This window comes from Acartia tonsa, chromosome 12 (genome assembly GCF_053477335.1).
Source record: "Acartia tonsa isolate MP-2025a chromosome 12, ASM5347733v1, whole genome shotgun sequence".
Lineage (NCBI taxonomy): Eukaryota > Metazoa > Arthropoda > Copepoda > Calanoida > Acartiidae > Acartia > Acartia tonsa.
In genome coordinates this window covers 3,512,469-3,532,706 of record NC_137271.1, presented here as the reverse complement: position 1 = coordinate 3,532,706, position 20,238 = coordinate 3,512,469, and the positions used below count along the sequence as shown (strand labels likewise).

Sequence of the window (20,238 nt, the reverse complement as noted above, 5' to 3'; positions counted from 1 at the left end):
TAAAGTAATACTTTATACTATTCGAAATTAACATTTCAGATTTGTGAGAGATACTTGTAAGAATATCAAATATCCATAATATTAGAATAATGGATACTGAAAGAGAGAAGAACTCTTGTCAGATTTGTGGAAAAACATTTAGTACAGCTAGTAATAGAGATATTCATATGAGAACACATACTGGAGAGAAACCTTATTTATGTCAAATATGTGGTAAATCATTCTCACAGTCCGGTGATAAGAATATACATATGAGAACACATACTGGAGAGAAACCATATTTATGTCAAATATGTGGTAAATCATTCTCACAGTCCGGTGATAAGAATATACATATGAGAACACATACAGGAGAAAAACCATATTTATGCGAAATATGTGGTAAATCATTTACTCAATTAGGACATAAACTAAACCACATAAGATATCATACTGGTGAGAAACCATATTCATGTAATATATGTGGTAAATCATTTTCTGAAATAGGAAGTAAGATTGCTCATATAAGAACACATACTGATGAGAAACCTTATTCATGCAATGTATGTGGGATATCATTTAGTACTGCTGGAAATAGAGACAGACATTTGAGAAAACATTCAGGAGAGAAACCATATTCATGTGATATATGTGGTAAATCGTTCTCTAGATTAGAGTATAAAAATCATCATATGAGAATACATACAGGAGAGAAACCATATTCATGTCAAATATGTGGTAAATCATTCTGTCATTTAAGTAATAAACTTTTACATATGAGAACTCATACTGAAGAGAAACCTTACTCATGTGAAATATGTGGAAAATCATTTTCACTAAAAGGAAATAGAGACAGACATATGAGGAAACATACTACTGGAAAGAAACTAGATAGATCTGACAAGTGCAGTAAATCATTCCTGGATGTTAATAAACATAAGACTGTACATAAGTACAACTACAATGGTCTACTATTAACAATCAAACCTGTTTGTGTCAAGCTAAGGAAACTTTCTCTAATAGAAAGTAGAGACATTAATTTACAGAAACACATTGAAGAGAAACTATATACATCTGATGAGTGCTGGAAACCCATCATTGAGAGTAAAATAGGAATAAACACAAGACTGTACAACTACGATGGTCTACTATCAACAATGAAACCTGTTTGTGTCAAGCTAAGGAAACTTTCACCTTTAGAAATAAAATCATTGTCTGAAATAAATGATGAACACTAATACTTTTGTGCCAAAGCATTTAATGATTTAGAATCGAAACTTGCTATGCATTTTAATTTTTTTTTGCCAAAAACATTGTAATCATTAACTTAATTCATTAAGCACTAGACAATCAGCCAATGAAATGTGTTATTGCTTGAAGTTGCTTTACATCACTTGCTCTTGTTCGTACATACTACACAGTCAACTTTGAAATGACTAGGTAGATTCTAAACTTTGTAAATCGTAATCCATATTTCGTCTATTTAATACTAAAATATTACCTATAGGAAATAGTTTTTGTAAAGAAATTAATTTGAAATCATCCATATGTTTTCTAAAATGTATTATATTTTTCAGATTAAAAGATGAGATGTAACTGTAGAGCTAGAAGAGTAATCATTGTTCATTTCTAAATACAGGTGTCATATTAACTATTTACACTGTTGCTGATACTTGGCTTTTGTTACAAGTATGTGTTATTGTATATCAAACTAGCGGATACGCCCCTAGAGGCCTCTAGGGGCCCTTGATGGGGTGGGAGAAGTCAACCCATCACTTTAATTTGAAGTTTTAAATTTTTTTCTCTTAATTTTTAGGAGTTATTTTTTTTAAGGGCGGCGATTTCTCTTGGGAGGGTGGTGATCCCCTCCCCGAAAATAGTTATAAACCTTCCCAGGACCTATGCTTCCCTGTAAAGGATTTCAGTTCGGTTCAGTGGATCATACAGATCATATTATCTTATGAAAGGGATTAAACATTTTCAAGAGTATTAATTTAATATCTTAATATTTAAAACTAAGTGGTAGAAATTTGAAATATTTTCAAATATATGCTCTATAAATGTAGTTTAAACCATTGAGAACGAAAAAATATGTAGCATGTATTTTTTGCAACTACCCTTTTATGGAGATATGATAACCAACCAATCGTTTACCCCTGTTACCACTTTATATCTCCCTCCCCCACCTTTTGTATGTCCTTAGACAACCACAAAAAAAACTTTCAGGTTAATGTTTAAATAAAAAATTTAATAGGTCCAAAACTTGAATCTTTTAACTAAAACTATTATTTATTTAAAATTGTTATTTTAGATTCCAGACTGATGCCACTGTAGGTATTTGAAATAAAAGAAAACTCAAGAATGATGAATAATGATAAGAAAAAGCAATCATGTGAAATTTGTGGCAAAACTTTTGCTACTTCTTATAATAAAAACATTCATATGAGAACACATACAGGAGAGAAACCATTTGCATGTGGTGAATGTGGTAAAGCATTCACAAACAAAAGCTGTAAAGATAGACATATGAGAATACATACAGGAGAAAAACCATTTTCATGTGATATGTGTGATAAAGCATTTATAACTTCTCAAAAAAAAGATATTCATATGAGAACACATACAGGTGAAAAGCTTTATTCTTGTAATATATGTAGTAAAAGATTTTCTTCTTCCAGCAGTGAAAAGAGACATATGAAAACCCACACAGGAGAGAAACCATTTTCATGTGATTGTTGTGGTAAAACCTTTTCTTCGTCTCAGAATAAAGATAGACATATGAGAATACATACGGGTAAGAAACCATATTCATGTGAAATATGTAGTAAATCTTTCTCACAATCTAGTGATAAAGAATTACACTTGAGAACACATACTGGAGAGAAACCATATTCATGTGAAATATGTGGTAAGTCTTTCTCACGTTTGAGCTATAAAAATATACATAAAAGAACACACATTGAAGATGAAGGATTTAGTCATAAAAAAAGACATACTGTAGAGAAACGATATTCATGTCAAATATGTGGTAAATCATTCTCAGATTCAGGCAATAGAAGTAGACACATGAAAACACACAAAGATAAACATTTTGTTCACTTTGTTAATTGTGCAGATAATATAAAAGAAGAAATTAAAGAAGTAGAAACTCTTGATAAAGACCTTTCTAACATTATAGATGATCCAGTTAATATTGAAAGCACTCCTAAATTCATAAATAAAGAAAATGTGGAAGAATCTGTTTCTAAGGATGAAGTGGATGATATCATTAATGTGAAAGTTGAAATGATAAAAGAAGAAGAAATTCTTGATGCTGACCCCCTATCTATTAAAGAGGAGCCTGTTCAGAATGACAACACGCATGATACTATCAATATAAAAGAAGAAGAACCTCATGACTATCTTGATAACGAAATGAACAATGATGATAATCAACAAGTAGTTGTAGATAAAATTAATATTTAATGTAATTCTGATTTCTAACATTAGATTTAACTTCCTCCTTTTTCATAGTTTTCCTGTACGATAAATATTATATCTCTACTTTTAAGTCATTCTAGAATTCAATTCACTTTAATATGCACATCTTGAAAATCTTAACTGTGTTATTAGAATTCAAACTTGTCATGAAATCAATATATTAACGTTTTAATATTTTTAAGTTATTGTATTTGTTAATTTATCATGCATTTTTCAGATACAAAAATGTAATACAATATTATCTGAGTGAAATAATAACTGTAGCTGAGGCTGATTCACAAGATTTCAGGTAATCATCTTTAGTTTGTTAAGTACAGTGTGTTTTTTTATGAGAACTTTTTTGAAAGCAATTTTACCCCACTTATAGTTATCAGAATTTAATGATTAATGGCTTATTTTCTTCGTTTTTAATGCAATTAATAAAACAACAAATAAATATTACAGTTTTTGTTTAAAAAGTACAGTAAAATGTAAAATTCAAAACTTAGGTGTCAACATCTAAAAATGGTTTTAGCGCATTTTTCTTATGTTCAAATCTTCTACCCCTTGCAAGAATGGCTGCAAAACGCTTCAAATTTGAGATATAAAGCTAAAAATTGATACATATACTATTGTACTAGAATATATCAAAGTTTGAAGGCCATATCTCAATCAGGGAGGGGGTACTGGCCCCCCAAAGTTGACTACTGAAAGTCCAATTTTTTTCTTGCAAAGGATAGGAGATTTGAGCATAATAAAAATGCGCTAAAACCATTTTTAGATGTTGTCACCTAAGTTTGAATTTTAGATTTTACTGTACTTTTTTCAAAAAACTGAAATATTTATTTGTTGTTTTATTAATTGCATTAAAAACGAAGAAAATAAGCCATTATTCAATAAATTATGATAACTATAAGTGGGGTAAAATTGCTTTCAAAAAAGTTCTCATAAAAAAAACACACTGTATAAGGTAACACATAGATCCTCACAGGATAGCAGTTTATATATCATATTTGCTCGTAATTGGTCCAAAATAAAATTAATTAAAACAATAAGTATGTCTAATATTTATTATTGACACTTATTTATGTAAAACACTAACTTAACAGTGGTTAAACATATTCTAACATAAATATTCCATGATTCTATCCCTCCTATATATCAAATTTCACGTATATGGACCAAGATTTAAGCCTTCACTAACAATAATTGCATTTAATTGAATTTTCCTAAAAAATATGGGATAATCAACTGAAATGAAATTGCTAGTACTTCGTATTCTTAATCAAGAACCCATGCACAATTCAAGCTTATTATATTTATATTTTCTATTTGATTGTATATAATATAATATAATCTTTAATTCATTAATAATTACAGATTTGAGACTGTTGCCACTGTAGGAATATCAAATCTAATTCAACATTGAGGAATAATGGATAGTGAAAAAGAGAATCCTGAACAGAATCTTAATGCATTAGACACTGTCACAATAAAAGAAGAAGAAACTAGTGATTATAATGATTCACTCTCTATTAAAGAGGAGCCTGCTTTTATTGATAAAGAGCAAATGAGTGAAAAAGAGAAGATCTCTTGTCAGATTTGTGGTAAAACTTTTAGTACATCTAAAACAAGAGATGTTCATATGAGATCACATACTGGAGAGAAGCCATATTCCTGTGATGTCTGCGGTAAATCATTTTCACTTTCAGGTGATAAAAACAGACATATGAAAACACATACAGGAGTTAAGCCATATTCTTGTGATATTTGTAGTAAAGAATTTTCCTTGCCTCATCAAAAAGTTACTCATATGAGAATACATACCGGAGAAAGACCATATTCATGTGATTTATGTGGTAAATCATTCTCACAATTGGGGCATAAAGATACTCATATGAGAACACACACCGGAGAAAAACCATATTCCTGTGATGTATGTGGTAAATCATTTTCACTTTCTGGTGATAAAAACAGACATTTGAAAACACATACTGGTGTGAAACCATATTCTTGTGATATTTGTGGTAAAGAATTCTCAGAATCAAGCAGTATGAATAGACATTTAAGAACACATACTGGCGAGAATCCATATTCATGTGAAATATGCGGTAAATCGTTCTCTCAGTCAGGTTCTAAAAATCGTCATGTCAAGACTCATAAAAACAATATAGCTATTAGTGACAAAAATATTGGTATAAATGACAATAATATTGATATTAGTTACAACAATATTGATAGTAGTGACAAAAATATTGGTATAAGTGACAATAATTTTGATATTAGCGACAACAATATTGAAATTGAACAAGTATTTATAAAGGAAGAGGACAAAACTAATATTTCTCAAGTAAAAACAGAAAATGTGGAGATTAATCCTAGTTATTTGAAAGAAGAAATAAAAGAGGAGAAAACATATAGTAATGAGCCTCTGTGTATTCTAGAGGAGCCTGTTAATAATAACTAAGCTGTCAGTGTGGTAGAAGAAGAAACTTGTGATAATGGAAATATTGGTAGAATGAACATTAAAAAATTCAAGATTGAAGAATCTGATGTTTAGTTCTCTCAACTGTTTTTACATAAAAAACTTTAACATCTAGTCATATAAAAATGAAACTACGTATATTTGTTTAAAATAAGGGGGGGCGGAGTCTTTAAACTTTGAAAATTGAATTTGGCACTTTCCTTCCAGGGTCTAGTGGGATAAAACAATCTGGACACCCCACCTAAGTAATACATCATGGAACAACCTTCAGGTGGCCCAGAATTCCTCTCTACGAGTGGCAACAGGCTGTTTGAAAATGACCAATATTGATCATCTTCATTCAGAAACAAAAATCATGCCTGTAAAAGCCCACTGTGAGATGATCTCCAAGCAGTATCTGATGTCAACCCAGAAACCTGACCATCCATGCAACAGCGACCTAAATGCCCCAGCACCACCAAGAGTAATGAAAAATACTCTTAAGACACGTTTTGGTGATGAAATCAGTAATTTACTGCCAAACGGGGTCCCTGACAACACCACCTACAAACAAAAACTCAAGGAGATTCATACCCGAGAAGTGTCCAAAACCATCAGAAACCTGAAAGATAATCCTGTCTTAAACATGCCAGCACCAAAAGTCAACAAGACTGAGAGAACACTACCAAGGAAGACCAGATCTACACTAGCGCAGCTCAGATCTGGCAAGAGCTCATTCCTCAACAACACTCTCAACAGATTCTCTGCTGAGATTCAAGACAAATGTCCACACTGCAACAACACACCACATGACACACAACATCTTTTCAACTGCCCAACAAGACCTACCACACTAGCAGTAAAATCACTCTGGGAGAAACCAGTCGAAGTGGCAGCCTTCCTGGAACTACCTGGAATAAACGATGACGGAGGTTAAATGTACGGGCTACAAAACAAACAAACATAAAACAACCCAAAAAATTGATGATGAATTTAATTTCCTACATAAGCCATTAGCTTGTAATATTTTTTTCAATCTTTAGTAATATCATGTTTTCTGATTAATGGTATTATTTAGTAATAACTTTGTTTTCCTGTCAAAAACGTTTACTTATTGCAAAGCTTATCTTATATTTTTAGGAATGTACATTGTACTGTTCATACCTTATACAGAGTGATTTAAATAAAACTTCGTTTTCCTATTTTCTGATACAACCAGAAGGAATGCAAAAAAATAACTATAGGTCTTTGTTCTCTGTTAAAATATGCATAAAACTTGAAGCTGTTTACTAATATCTATTTTAAAAAAGGCGTATTTTAGAGCATTAATATTTCAAGAGATGCACATGATGCTTTATTCTGGTAGATCTTGTGCTTTTAGGTTAAATTAAAACCTTTTTTTTACTTAAAAACAAAATTTTAAGAAAGATACCGAAATATTCAACTAATTACATTAAAAGTTTAATCTAAAATTACTTTTTTGAAAACAAATATTCAATTTTTCTTTTTGTATACTTTATAAGTCTAGCCTTAATAATTGCTCATTTTTGTTTAATCCTTTAATACTTTAATTTTGATTGACAGATGAGAGATTAAGACATATAATATTGATAGTTTATAAGGAAATATTTTAAGATACAAATTTTAACATAACTTTCTTCTTTTTTTAGATATTCAAATGAAATAACAAGTTAAATTATTTTATTTATCAATGTCACACTATTAATAGAGATTTTATTAATAAAACTGAATTTGCCATAGAGATATATAAAAATATTACAAATTACAGTTTTCTAAAAATGCATTTATGTGGAGCGAAAAAGCTGTTCATCTTTTAAACTCGTTAAAGTACTTTTCTGAGACATATTCTAAATTAATATTGATAATTTAAGATTTTTTTTATGATATGAAATAGTTATCTTAATTTTTTTAGCATTACTTTTTTCACTTAGTGCATTTTTTTAATGCTATATACCTATCACTGCGGCCACATTTTTAAAGTTAAAATAAAATACCCTTTTTATACCTATTCGATGTATTTTTTTTTTACCGAGAACAAGGACAAATAATTTTCTATATTCCTTTTAGTTATGTCAGAAAAAGCAGAATCACTCTGTATATTAGCTTAAACTAGCAATAATTGCATTTAATTGATTTTTTTAATTATCCAAGAAACAAAGAAAAATCAACTAAATAAAATTGCTGATACTTCTTGTGCTAGAACCCATGATCAATCCAAGCTAATTACTTTTATGTTGTCTTTTGATTGTATTAATATAATCTTAAATTCATTACATATTTCAGATTTGTGACCAAACATCTATAATTATTCAACAGTAATTAATAATGAATAGTGAAAAAGAGAAGAACTCTTGTCAAATTTGTGGCAAGACATTTAGTACATCTTACCATAGAGACATTCATATGAGAACTCATACTGGAGAGAAACCTTATTCGTGTGAAATATGTGGAAAATCATTCTCTGAACTAAGCAAAAAAAATATCCATATGAGAACACATACTCGAGAAAAACCATATTCATGTGAAATATGTAGCAAATCATTCTCAGGCTCAAGCAATAAAAATAGACATATGAGAACACATACGGGAGAGAAACCATATTCCTGTGAAATATGTGAGAAATCATTCTCACATTCTGGTGATAAAAATAAACATATGAGAACACACACTGGAGAGAAACCATATTCTTGTAACATATGTAAAAGATCATTCTCAGATTTAAGCACCAAAAATAAACATATGAGAACACACACTGGAGAGAAACCATATTCATGTAATATATGTTGTAAATCATTCACCACAGCTCAAGGTAAAGATTATCATATAAGAACACATACTGGTGAGAAACCTTATTCATGTGATATATGTACTAAATCATTCTCCAAATCAAGTAATAAAATTACACATATGAGAACACATACAAGAGAGAAACCTTATTCATGTGAGATATGTTGTAATTTGTTCACCACATCCAGTGCTAAAAATAATCATATGAGAACACATACTGGTGAGGAACCATATTCATGTGAAATATGTGGTAAATCATTTGCTCATTCAAGCAACAGAAAAAGACATGCCAAGACACATGAAATGCATACTAGTGAGAATAATATAGTTGTTAATGACAACAATATTGATATTAGTGACAACAATATTGATAATCCTGAATTTGAACAAGTATTTATAAAAGAAGAGGACAAAACTAATATTTCTCAAGTGAAAACAGAAAATGATGAAATGCAAGTTGAAGAAGAAGATTTAGTGAAAAAATATTGGGAAGAATTTACCTCAGATTTGCCCTAGCATCTAGCTACAGTGGATATTGTTAAAAATAATGTAACTTAATTATTATTAATAATGTAAATACTGTTGCATGAAGTGCTTTTAAGTTTTAACAAGTCTGATTGTAAGCATAAGTTAAAAGAATACCATCTAACTTACCTATATAATTTTGTGTTATAATAAATAGCAATCAAAATGCCACCAAAATAGTCATCATGCTGTTTTTGTGAAAACAGGACAGCCATTTATGTTGCATACATCCAAAAGGTGTGATTTTGAAGTCTTAATATTTTTAAAACTATCTGGTAGAAAATTGAAAGTCTTTTAAATGTCCTATAGATGTAGTTTTAACCATTGAACAGATGAAATACGCAGTTCACTAAATTCAAGTTTATAGGCACTTTGTGTAAGTTCAGGGGTGTATAATCTGCCCAAGATTTATTTTTTTCCCCTGCTGCAATTTTTGTTAATTTTTCCCCGCCTAGTTATTTCCAGCAAGGAAGGGGGAATAATGGAAAAATATTTTCAGAACTCTTTATTTTATTCATATTATACCCCCTCCCACATATTTTTTTAGTGTTTTTTTTCTCCTAGGAGGGAAGAAAAGTGGAAAAAATGTTTTCAGTTCTCTTAATTTTTTCATACCTGAATACCGGATATCCCGTATTATAAATCAGCCGGATTTCCGTATCCGTCCAATCCGGCCCAACCCTATTATTTATGTATGCAATTTGGCAATTTTTATTTTTGAAGATTACCAGCTACACCTTCGTCCTTCATATGTTATAATTGTGACAGCCCCAATTTTTTGGTAAAGGGGTAGTTTAACGAAAGGCATTTAAACCTAATTTAGTGAACCGCATATTTTTTCCTGGTTAATTGGTTAAACTGCATTTATATGGCATATATTTGAAAGAATTTAAATTTTCTACCACGTAGTTTTTAAAATATCAAGACTTGAAAATCGTCTTTTTAAATTGCATATATCACAAAAAGACGATTTTCAAGTCTTGATATTTTCAAAACTACGTGGTAGAAAATTGAAATTCTTTCAAATATATGCCATATAAATATAGTTTAACCCATTAAATAGCAAAAAATATGCGGTTCTCTAAATTAAGTTCAAATGCATTTCGTGAAACTACCCCTTTCAGGTTTATATTGACACACAAGAATTCCAATTTAGTAAAAAAAATTAAAATTGAGATGATACAAAAGCTTTAAAAACAGGTCTTTTTGAAGATTTTAAAAACTTTGCAGTGATTGTACCATCGCTATTTTTGCATTACAGAAAAAATATTTTGCACTGGTCATTTTTTTTTGCATATGTCAACCATATTTTGGCTGGGGGCCAAAAATAAACAAAATTTTTCTAGGACGGGACCGGGTAGTGTATATACGCTTGTTTGTTTATTTCTAAATTTTTTCAAATACAGTCTTTAGTAATTGTAACTTTACAGTTCATATATATATTTGATTTAAGTGTAATACCTAAAGAATATTTTATGTATTTAAAGATATTTAGACTAATTCTTGCTCATGTTTTACGGATTCATATTATTACCAACTCTCCCCCCTCCCCCCCCCCGCACCATCTTTTCTTTTGAGAAACAAAAGCAGTTTTTTACTTATTCTATCCCATTTATTAAAGTAACAGGATGTCTATTTGTATGTACGATAGATCTGATAATCAACTAAATTTTTAAAACTAAAATAAAAATGGGGACAACCCTTCTTCTATTATTCATTTCTCCGTTTTTTGTCAATTACTATTTTATTATTGTATTCCTCAATTATAATGTTAAATTTATGAATTTGCTTTTCTTGTTTTATACGAGTATACCTTTTATTGTATACAAAATTTTTGTATTTACCATAGTTAATATTATCATAATATATTTGTTTCAGATCTATAAGATGAATTAAAATCATTCAACTAGAATTAAAAGAACTTTAACCCAGGTGAATTGAATATTCTTTTATTATTTAAGAAATATTTAGGAAAATTGATTTAATGGTTACAAAAGGGGGGGGGGGGTTGAGGAACCATCTCGTAATCAGTGATTAAATGGCACTTAGAATTCGAATTTCTATCTAAAATTTTTCATGAGTAATCCTTGGTAGGTCTATTTTCCCTAAATCGAACAAAATGTTGGAAAAGTAACGGCTGGCGGCTCAGCCGTTTAGCCGTTTAGCCGTTTTTTGCCTATTTTCAGGGCAAATTCATCATTAATTAGTAGGAATCAACTTTTTAAAACATGTTTTTGGTTTAATTCATGTTAAATGATAGCAATAACCAATTTTTAATTTCTAGTACCAACAGCTACCGGCTAGAACCGTTTGATAAGGTTTTTGAGTGAGAAAAAGTATTATGTGAAGATAGGTTTCGTGACTTTTTTTGCTCTTAAGATAGTAATAAAATGGCAAAACAGCTGAGCCGCCAGCCGTTAGCCGTTACTTTTCCAACTTTTTGTTCGATTTAAGGAAAAAAGACCTACCAAGGATTATTCATGCAAGATTTCTGATCGAAATTCGAATTCTAAGTGCCATTTAATCATTGATTACAAGATGGTTGCATTAAAAAATCCCCCCTTATTTATGTAGGTGCCTATAGTATTTTTTTCGCATCATTTTCTGTAAAAAGGCAGAGATCACGTAAATTTGTTTGTTCTAAGACTTCAGGATTGCACCGCTTAAATTTACTTTTATGAGGTACAATGTAAAACTGTGAAGAAAACGCCCCCCAAATATTATATAATAAATATTAAGCCTTTAAACTTAAATAGTTAGTGAATATTATCGTTCTACTACTGTTTTTAAGCTTTAAAACTCACACCTTTACGGAATTTTAGCACTACCTTCCTTCCCCTTTTTTCGTACGTCTTACCAATGCTGGAGGCCTTAAACTTTAATTTTTTAATGTTAAAATTGAGGGTGGTTATCAGTGATCAACTGGGTGCTTTTTGTGACAGCCCATTGAATAAAGGGGGTGGTAGGTTATGCTAAAATTCCGTAAAGTTTTGAGTTTTTAGAATTTAAAATAGAAGTAGAACTCTAAATTTTGTATGGCAGTTGCTCTAATATAGTACAATATAGCACATATACACGTTATACCCCATTAAAGCAACTGCCATGCCAAATTATAGAGTTCTACTTCTATTTTAAATTCTTAAAACTCATTCCTTTACGGAATTTTTGCACAATCTACCTCCCCCTTATTTAGGTTAGAGAAAGAATAAGATTCACATGAGATTACCTCTATCAATTCCCTTTGTTTAATGTCTAAGAAAGGTAATTTTTATTAAAAACATAAAAAACAAGGATGATAAAATCCTTAAGTAGCGAAGAACCAAAAATCGTGGATAGGAATACGGATAAGGAGATTTAAAGGGCATTTGATGATTTGTTGAAATCAAGAATAGAAATATTGTTGAAAATCATGAAACCTTTCTCTCAAAATTTTTTTTTATATTCATATTTTGTAGCATGACTGGTGGACATACAGTAAAAGTAAATTACATACTGTTTGCTCATATGCAAAGGGAATCCTCACGAAAAAAAAATCAGCTATCTATCTTGAATAATAACTGTGAATTATAGAGTATCTTCGTTACTAAAAATCTTATAATATAAGTTTTGCAAAATATTACTCCTTTGGATTTTCAGATGTTCAATTTACAAGATCTAACTTGTTCTAGACTTCTTTTTGTATATTTTTGATTTGGAGAATTTTTCCCTAGGTATCTATATTTAGTCTTTTTCATTTTTTATCTGAGCTATTTTTTTTATTTTAGATTTGTTCTTTTCTGGATATATAACTAACAAACACGCTAAAGGGATAACATCTTACTATAAAGAATGGAAACTAAAGAAAAGAAGTTTTCTTGTCAAATATGTGAAAAAGTATTCACACAGTCTGGTAGCCTTAGTAGGCACAAAAGAACGCATTCTGGTGAAAAACCTTATTCTTGTGAAATCTGTGAAAAATCATTTACAACGGAATCTCATAGAGATAATCATGTAAGAGCACATACAGGAGAGAGACCTTATTCTTGTGATATTTGTAACAAATCATTTTCGTGGTCTGCTGCCCTGAATACGCATATGAGAGTGCATACTGGATTGAAACCCTATTCTTGTGAAATATGTGGTAAATCCTTTTATGTTGAAAGTAGTAGAAAGAAGCATATGAGAACACATTCTGGAGAAAAGCCATTTTCATGTGACATATGTGGTAAGTCATTTGCTCAATCACAGAATAAAGTTAAACACATGAGAACACATACTAGTGAAAAACCTTACTCTTGCGATATATGTGGTAAATGCTTTACACAAGAAGCTAATAGAGATAATCATATGAGGATTCATAATGGAGAGAAACCATACTCATGTGATGTCTGTAATAAAACATTCTCATTTTCTCATCATAAAGATAGCCACATGAGAACACATACAGGGGAGAAACCATATTCATGTGAAATATGTGGCAAATCATTCTCTGTTCAATGCAGTAAAACAAAACATATGAGAACTCATACAGGGGAGAAACCATTCTCATGTGAAATATGTGGTAAATCATTCTCAGCTTCTTATCACAAACAAAGTCATATGAGAATACACACGGATGAGAAACCATTTTCATGTGAAATTTGTGGAAAATCTTTTAATCAATCAAGTATTAAAAAAAATCACATGAAAACACACAAAATTGACATTGAAAATATTACTGTTGATTGTGGAGAAGATATAAAGGAAGAAATCAAAAAAGAAGAAGAATCTGGTATTACTCAAGTAAAAATTGAAAATACTGAAATGAATTCTAGTTTTTTGAAAGAAGAAATTAAAGATGAAGAAACATTAGAAAATGATCTTCTGACATTTGAAGAAATGTCTACCCAGAATGAAATAGGCTTTGCAACTGTCAATGTAAAAGATGATCATGCTCTAAAAGATAATGTTGATGAAGCTGTTATTATAAAAGATGAAACTGGTGATTATCTCTCTGATGACAAGAATGACAATATTTGAAGATGAATAAAATATTTTTATGGATTTAAAGTTCAGTTCTTTTTTTTCTTATGTGTTACACTTGATGACTCATTAGTGATAACAATATTGATATTATTAATATCATTACATTGGTCATTTATATTTTTTTTGTGTAATTTTTATTGTTTGGTTATTTTGTCACGAAAGGTTGAAAGGTCGGCAAATTGTCTACGTCCTTATGGTTATTGTCAGCTCAACAAGAAGATCAAATGATAATTCTCATTACTTATCTGTTTTTTATCTGATTTTATAGTCAGTTGTATACATGTGGATACAGTAACAGTTTGTTTACAAATTAAAGGGGTAGTTGCACGAAATGCATTTGAACTTGAATTAAGTGAACCATATATTTTTTCATGTTTAATGGTTTAAACTAAATTTATTGGGAATATATTTGAAAAATTTCAATTTTCTACCACGTAGTTTTAAAATTATCAAGACTGAAATAGTGACTTTTACCTACACAAATTAGACATTTTTGGACATACTCAAAAAATACCTGGTAATAGTTTATTTTATTTCAAATGTCTTCATGGCTAACCTATATTTATTCATATTCTACTAAGACATTTCAAGGTTCACTTCTGCAAATACTCCCTATTTGTTAAATGCACTTCCCTTTGCTTTGAAATTATCAAAAACGATTCCTCTTAATTTCAAATAATTATTCTGTTGATATATTTTAATATATTTGTGATTTGCTTCTTATGGATGTTGTCATTCTTGTTCTATAAACAGCTACCTATTTGAAAATTTTAATTTCTATTAAAAAGCCTTTAAATAATTTTTATTAGATAGTCACATTTCCAATATATAATAAATTTATCAAGGAAAAAGATAGGTGATTTGTCAAATTTAAGGATTTTTTATTTAAACTTTTGTCTGCTTATTTCATAACATTTATTGTGCTATCTTATTGTAATAAATTTGCCCAATATGCTTTGACTGTTTTATTATTTTTATTTTTAAATTGATTATTAGCCAAGGAACGGGTTGTAGATTAATTCAAAACAAATTAGGTTTTCTTAACAGTCATATACTTTTTTTAGTTTTTATATGACTAATTCAAGACTGTGCCAAAATCATTTATTAATTACTAAACAAATGTGAGAAAATCAACAAAAATATTAAAATTCCAAAGCAAGTTTACTTTCCATTAGGCAGATCATTTTCCATCTATCTTTTTTTAACTTCGCATCCATTTTATGCTAAAATATATAATATTCAAAGTTCAACCGACAGAAATAGATAGTTTGATGTGGAGCCTTTACTGCTCCTTGATCAAGTAGTTAAAGATTTTGAAAGTCTTTGCCTCAAGGACTTCTAGTAAAAGGTTATACAAACAAATGCTTAATAAATCTAAGAGAAAATAGTAAAGATATCTAAGTTATCCATGTTTTAAATCATACTTAAACAGATATTTCCTATATATGTAGCTTTCAAGAAATACTTTTATTCCTTGATATGATTTTTTTATTTACACATTTCAATTATCTGTAATTACCTGGTATTTCACACACAGCAAATAAGGTAACTGGACATTTCCCTCTACCCCATTTCCAATCGTAAAGTGGATATGCCTATAAGTTTCAAAGTTAACTCATAAATACAGGGTTGATTAATATTTCATGACACTTATTTTATTATTTTTATACATTTATGCCGCGGGTTGGCCTTTGAGCCAAATATGCTAAAGGGATAGTTGCATGAAGTGCATTTAATGGGTTTGGGTACTTGGAGTAGTAATATGATAAATAACGGTTAGCCATGAAGATTTTCAAAAGAAAATTAAACTTTTACCAGACGGTCTTTCTGTTATGCCCCAAAATGTCTAATTTGTGATGATCACGTTTCCAGGAAAATGATTGTAAGAAGTTACATGAATAACATATTACGAAATATACTTACAAACATACAGCTCCAAATTGGATCCGTCTGTTTTGATGGTTCACCTGTATTCCAATCAGTATAAGTAACTAAAAATTTTTAATGAAAATTTTATATGTTCCAATTATCAGGGCTCAGCAGTTGTGCCTTGAGCCACGGGGTTTGAGCCTTGTTCAAATTATTAGTCTATTCAGTTCAGGCTCATTGTGGTTTATTGTGGCTTTATTTGGTACTATCAAGATAAATTAAAAATCATGCATATCTTTAATTAAATAAGTTTATACTTATCCCATCTTATTTTTTAAAAACTATGAGGATATATTTTCAAAATTTGATTTTAGAATTGGTCTACTCATGTAAATTACTTAAATAAATTTCAAAGATAATACCAGAAGTTCCATCTGTCCACTTCCAATCGTTTTTAAGAGTTGGGTCACTTCCACCAAGCCATACACTATTATAAACTGGTTTTTCGGCTTTTTGGTTAGTTATGCCACTTTCTTCCAAAAGAACTAAAAAATAATAAATAATTCTATGGGTATCTATAATAAAAGATAGAACCATGATGGTCCTCCCATTATGATTTGTATGTCTATTTTTTACCTAACATCTGTCTGTCTGTTCACTTGCAGGGATCAAAAGGGAAAAGACAATGACCAATAAATTAATGAGGATACAAAATTTACTACTTCTGTAGATTACAATGAATGTTTGACACATTTGGACACCTAACCTATTGATCCAACCAATCAGAATTTACTGAACATCCCTAAAGTTGTTAGGCTAACAAATAATGAAACATTATTAAAACTTTTGGGACTAGTGTATTAAACAGCCAATTGTTCCCCTTCCTTCCTAGTTTGCTTGTCCATGTCCATCACCAAAGATCCTGCCAACCACAGTATCTATTCAGTTTTCTGTTAAAGAAGGTACATACTGGTTCTGTGGTTGTTTGAGGCTATTTGTTTGGGAGGATTGACCATGTCTTCGCAAAGAAAATTTGGACTTTAAAACTAAAGTTGCGCAATGAAAGGATTGATGTCTATTAATTTATCTTATATCCTGGAGTTTTGAAAAAAAAGGTATAATGTTACTTTTAGTTATCCTAAGTTGCTAAACCTGATATCAATGTCAATGACAATAGCATCGCCTTGGTAGATATGTTATTTAAATCCTCTATATGATAAGGTAAATATCAATTTCTCTTTTTATTTCAAAATGCTATTTATAGAAAAATAGACCATAGTATGATAAATAAGTTAATAAGCTGTCATGTAATTTGATTCCTTTCTGGTGATCATCTCCATCAGGAATACTTATCATCAACAAAATCATCACACTACCTCCCTGTATAGCAAGAACCAAAAGGCTAATTTTTTTTAGCTTTTTAGTTTTAAATCTCAGATTAAGGAACAGTACTTAATAAAGTCTTTGAAGACCCTGTATTTGAATTGGCATTAGGAAATCTTGGTTCAAAACAAATATTTCATATGACTCAAGCTGTACAGATTCTCATTATGTTGGGTGCTGGCTATTTCAGAGGAATGTAAATTGTAATGAACTATAAAAGTTGTATTTTTAATTTTTACCTTTAACAAATTCCCATTCATTACTTGAACTTATTGAAGCTAGTTGTCCACCTAATGCTGCACATTTTGACCTTGCATCGTTCCAGTTTCTGCGTTTATCTGCCAACACTTTGTAACTATTCCCTGTTAATTTTTAAATTAAAATATAAACAAATGTTAAGATGTTGATATTGAATAATATCATAGCAAAAAGATTTTTTATTATGCAGACTGCCAAAATTATAAAGTTTTTTTTTAAGTTACCTGTAGTTAGATATGTTGTGTATCCATATTGAATGCTTCTTTCTGAAAAATAAAGATATATTTATGAAAAATTATCCTATTATATAAAACAAATGTTTTTTTTTGTCTGTCGTGAAGGATCTCGCTAACTGCTCAACTGATATGTTTCTTATTTACAGGGTAGCATCTCATAGGCCCTGGAAAGGTTTATAACTATTTTGTATCACCTTATTTTGGTACCACCACCCTTCAAAGAGAAATCGCTACTTGAAAAAAATCCCCACCAAAATATTGCAACTATTGTTTTGTGGAATGTAAATTTTTAAAAAGTTATCTATGATTAGAGATTTGGGTTGAGTCCTTTCATTGGTTAGCAGCATTATACCCATATTTTTATTATTAATGTCAAGGACTAGGGTAGTCATAGCTGAAATATTATAAAATTTATTTAAATATTATTTATTTCCTGTGTATTCACCATGAGAACTGCCAATGATAAACAAACACAACAATAGCACAATCTTCATATTGATAAAATCTGAGTATAAAATGAACAGATAATAACATTTTATTCTTTATATAGGGAGAAATTACAAAAACTTTTTAAAAAATAATTACATTTTTGAGTGAATTTTTATATAAAAAGTATTTAAAGCTTATAGTTTGTAAGTTGGCCTTACACAATTTAAGAGAAATCTTTTTTTTTATCCTTTTGGGCATGATATAAAGGCTATGCAGTGATAGTCATACTAATTTTAGAATATTTTAGATTAACTATGAAAACTGTAAAATGGCGACCTTTGCATTTAGGGGCTATTTGAATGGGTAAGGAAAGGTCAGAGAGCATAAAACAATCTCTAAACAATCCTATTATATAAAGTAGTAAGCGTTTTTTTGTCTTTCCCGAAGGATCTCACTAACCGCTTAACCGATATTGTTCTCCTTTATAATGAAGCTTCTTATAGGTCCTGGGAAGGTTTTTTTAGGGTGGGGGGGTGTCTTCACCCCCCTCCCCCAAAAACATTTTTTTACTCTTTTGAAACTCAAATTTAAAATGGGATAAGGTCGACTTTTCCCCCTCCTCCTTAAGTACCCCTAGAGGCTTCTAGGGGCGTAGCCGCTAGTATTAAGATAAAATAGCATAAAAACATTATCTAAAGTGTGTATATAATATATAATAGACATACCAAAGAAGATTATAAATTTATATCTGATCCTACTTGTTCACAATAAAAAAGATTAAAAATTGCTTTTGGTTACTAAAATTACTTAAAATTATGCTCACCTATGAATTGAGGCCCAGTTATATCTGTTAAATCTTGCAATATCAACAAGCATTTTATATCAATTTACAAGTGTTTTTATTATTTTTATTGATTTAAAGTTTTCATTAAGATATATTTCACTTTGCTTTTTCTAACTTTAGAAAAATTTAAATTATAAAACCCTAGGTACTTTTTATTTGAAAATTGAAGTGTAAAATATCAATATCAACATTGGTCTAATTTTATTTTTATCTTTTCTTATATCACCATCATCTTGTTAAATTAAATAATGAGAAAGTTTTTTTCAATGTTTAGAATATGTTTTTAAAACCGATTAATATCCGCTGGATTAGATCTGTTCCCAGCCATACTTTTGGCGATAAATTGGAGTCTGGTAGTACTGGCTCTTGGCTCTGCTGCTGTGGCTGGTGGTGTTGCTGTAGCTGCGGAGGTGGATGTGCGGCGTAGACGCGTCCAGTGTAACATCCCAACTCAGATCTGGATACAGCATCTTCCTTAATACCTACAAAGCTAAAATTAAACCAGATCAATTTTCGAAAACCTGCCCAGACTGCAACAGATCTAAACACACAACAACACATCTATTTAAATGCCCAACTGTTTCTAAAATGTCCCAATGAACATATAAATTTAGTGGAAAAACGAAAATCTGAAAATGAGGCCTTTTTGAGAAAATTAGATTTGAAAATTTCAAGTTCAATTTTCATCCTCTAGGAGTTACCGCCAATTCATGGCAAGAAAAGCAAAGATTATTTATTTAAAATTTTGAATAAGTTTGCTTTTATAAAGTTCTTCATAAAACCACTCCTGAAGGGAGTTAATTAATGGCCATTTTTATCAGTTACTTTGCTGAGGTCACGGAAATTCAGCCTTAAATAAATCATATATAGAGTGGTTTTATGAAAGACTTCATAAAAGCAAAGTTGTTCAAAATTTTAAATAAATAATCTAAATGCTTTTCTTGTCATGATTATTCGGTAACTCCTAGGGGGTGAAAATT

The 20,238-nt window shown here is 30.1% G+C and overlaps 3 protein-coding genes across 3 annotated transcripts; 2 read left to right on the top strand and 1 right to left on the bottom strand.

The window, feature by feature from the left end:
• The first annotated feature begins 3,674 nt into the window (after positions 1-3,674).
• Positions 3,675-6,065, top strand: LOC145334361 (uncharacterized). The gene is made up of 2 exons (XM_080179802.1): positions 3,675-3,748; positions 4,819-6,065. The coding sequence occupies exon 2, from the start codon at positions 4,874-4,876 to the stop codon at positions 5,903-5,905; it is 1,032 nt and encodes a 343-aa protein (XP_080035928.1). The 5' UTR covers positions 3,675-3,748; positions 4,819-4,873; the 3' UTR covers positions 5,906-6,065.
• A 5,046-nt stretch (positions 6,066-11,111) lies between these two features.
• Positions 11,112-15,106, top strand: LOC145334359 (uncharacterized). Its single transcript, XM_080179800.1, has 3 exons — positions 11,112-11,167; positions 12,429-12,496; positions 13,000-15,106. Exon 3 carries the CDS (start codon positions 13,064-13,066, stop codon positions 14,231-14,233), a length of 1,170 nt encoding a protein of 389 aa, XP_080035926.1. The 5' UTR covers positions 11,112-11,167; positions 12,429-12,496; positions 13,000-13,063; the 3' UTR covers positions 14,234-15,106.
• Positions 15,107-15,326: 220 nt separating this feature from the next.
• Positions 15,327-19,297, bottom strand: LOC145334360 (perlucin-like protein). Its single transcript, XM_080179801.1, has 8 exons — positions 19,238-19,297; positions 18,422-18,490; positions 17,974-18,018; positions 17,731-17,853; positions 16,531-16,653; positions 16,163-16,230; positions 15,759-15,834; positions 15,327-15,462 (listed from the first exon to the last, which is right to left on the bottom strand). The coding sequence occupies exons 2-8, from the start codon at positions 18,477-18,479 to the stop codon at positions 15,458-15,460; spliced, it is 498 nt and encodes a 165-aa protein (XP_080035927.1). The 5' UTR covers positions 18,480-18,490; positions 19,238-19,297; the 3' UTR covers positions 15,327-15,457.
• Positions 19,298-20,238: the final 941 nt, after the last annotated feature.